General features: G+C 28.5%; 1 protein-coding gene across 1 annotated transcript; it reads right to left on the reverse strand.

Annotated features, from left to right (window-relative positions):
- Positions 1 to 940: 940 nt before the first annotated feature.
- On the reverse strand, positions 941 to 1,916 carry LOC108767499 (putative nuclease HARBI1; the record flags this gene model as incomplete). The annotated part of the gene is made up of 2 exons (XM_018517447.1): positions 1,758 to 1,916; positions 941 to 1,211 (listed from the first exon to the last, which is right to left on the reverse strand). Coding segments are annotated over exons 1-2 (430 nt in total), but the record flags the coding sequence as incomplete, so codon positions are not given.
- Positions 1,917 to 2,207: the final 291 nt, after the last annotated feature.

Here is a 2,207-nt window from a genome sequence, read left to right on the forward strand (position 1 = left end):
CATATCACAAAGTAAAGAAGAACGAAAATATCAAAGAGAAATTAGGGCTAAGCAACATGAAGAGAAAATGCAGTCTATTAAAAGAATAGAGAATTTAGTGGAAAAAAATGTTACAACAAGAAAAAAAGTAAAAAAATGTTTTGTTTTTATGTTTACATAATTATAAGGTTTAAAGTGTTATATTTCTAAAATGTTTAAAAATCTAAATATCTAATACTAGTTTTAAGAGTACTAATATAAACATGCCAGACTATAATAGTATCTAAAGTATGTTTTTGTGATATCAGTACCAAAGTATTTTTTAAGTTCTTTATGGGCGTTGATATGTGAACATTTTGTTCCTATGTGATAATATCAGTACAAAACATTTTTTAGTTATTTTTTTATGAATAGTGATAAATACTTATAACGTAGTAAAGTTTTTATTTTAGTTTATACTTCTAAATTTGAAATGTTTTGAAATATGTTTTCACAATATAATAAACATGCTAAAATAATAGAGAAAAATATTGTACTTTTTATATTTTATATTTACTGCAAATATATCCCATAGAGCACCTCCGTTTAACATCTCTTGGATAGGATGTGTTGTGTGTGTGACTAATTGAAATATTAATAGACAGGAACATATAAATACAACAATGAATTTATTTTTGTACTTTTTTAAATATATATTTATACATTTAAAAAACATTTTGCAGGGAATACATAATAGCATTTCTTTTGTCAATACCCTCGTTTTGAACATTATTTTCAATAATTGTTGCCTGTTCTCGTATAACATCAGATTCATTAATAATAATAGGAATATCAATTATATCATGTTTTAATAAACAGATATTATGGAGAATGCAGCAGGAGATTATATATTTTGGAATTAAATCCGTTCTAAGCATTGGAAGAGTATCTAAAATACTTCGGAAATGACATTTTAATAAACCTATGGCTCGTTCAATCATCATTCTAACAGTAGATAAACGTTTATTGAAATTAATTTGTCTTTCAGATAAGTTGCCATTGTCTCTAAATGGTACCATTACGTATTTTGATATAGAATAAGCTGCATCTCCCAGTAAATAACTATTATTAGGAAAATTGGCTTCTGTACACATACTTTCAATATTAGATAATCTGAAAACACGGTTGTCATGTACAGAACCAACCTGTCCAGCATAACAATGCATGAATTTCAAATCTGCATCACAAACAACCTAAAACAAAATGAGTTATACATAATAATATAACCCTGATAGTAAAGTCTGCAGAAACAGATTTGGAGCAGAGCCTGCTGACAATTTTTGATTGCAGATTGGCAACAAATTGTAAACAGAGTCTATATTATCAGATATTGTCAACAAACTGCTGCTAAACTGCTAACAAAGTCTGCTGACATGTCAGATCATGTCAGCAGAGATTGTTCGGTTTTTGCCACCAATCTTCTGCAAAATATATTAGCAAATGTCGTCAAATCCATAGCCAAATGCGAACGCAGATGGCTACGGTTTTGTAGTCAGATCTGATCGAGTTTGCTGCCAATTTGCGCGCAAATTGGCATCATTTTGTTATCAGGAAAGTTATATTATTTCTCTTGTTCTTTTATTTGCTTTGTTATTTTATATTTTTATATTAAATATGTGTTCATATAAATTATAAGTATAAAACATTGAAAATATTTCATATAGTTATATAATAAAGATTATATTCTACAATAAATTACTATAGAATAAAAGACTTGGTAAATAAGATTAATAACTTACTTGCAATTGAATAGAATAATATCCTTTTCGATTAATATATGAATCACTGTGATTCCTTGGTGCAGCAATTTTAATGTGTGTCCCATCTATTGCACCAATGACTTCTGGGAAACCATAATTTTTATTTATCCTTTCTATGGTTTGTTCTGCCTCTTCCATTGTCGGCTAACGAATAAACTTTGTTACATGCTCATATAAAGCATTAACTACTTTTTGCACAATTCGCCAGGCTGTACCTTTACCTACATTGAATCTATCAGAAACACACCTAAACAAATCATTTGTTAAATAATGGTAATATAAATTTACAACTATTGTAATTAATATGCATGCAGTACATGTGTGTATCTATAGGAATTTGGAGTAGCTATCATCCAGATAGCTAAGAGCAATTGTTTCTCAGGATTTATTGAATGCCTGCCAAATTTATGTTGTCTACAGAGTTGTGGT

This window comes from Trachymyrmex cornetzi, unplaced genomic scaffold (assembly GCF_001594075.2).
Source record: "Trachymyrmex cornetzi isolate Tcor2-1 unplaced genomic scaffold, Tcor1.1 C3947034, whole genome shotgun sequence".
Taxonomy (NCBI): domain Eukaryota; kingdom Metazoa; phylum Arthropoda; class Insecta; order Hymenoptera; family Formicidae; genus Trachymyrmex; species Trachymyrmex cornetzi.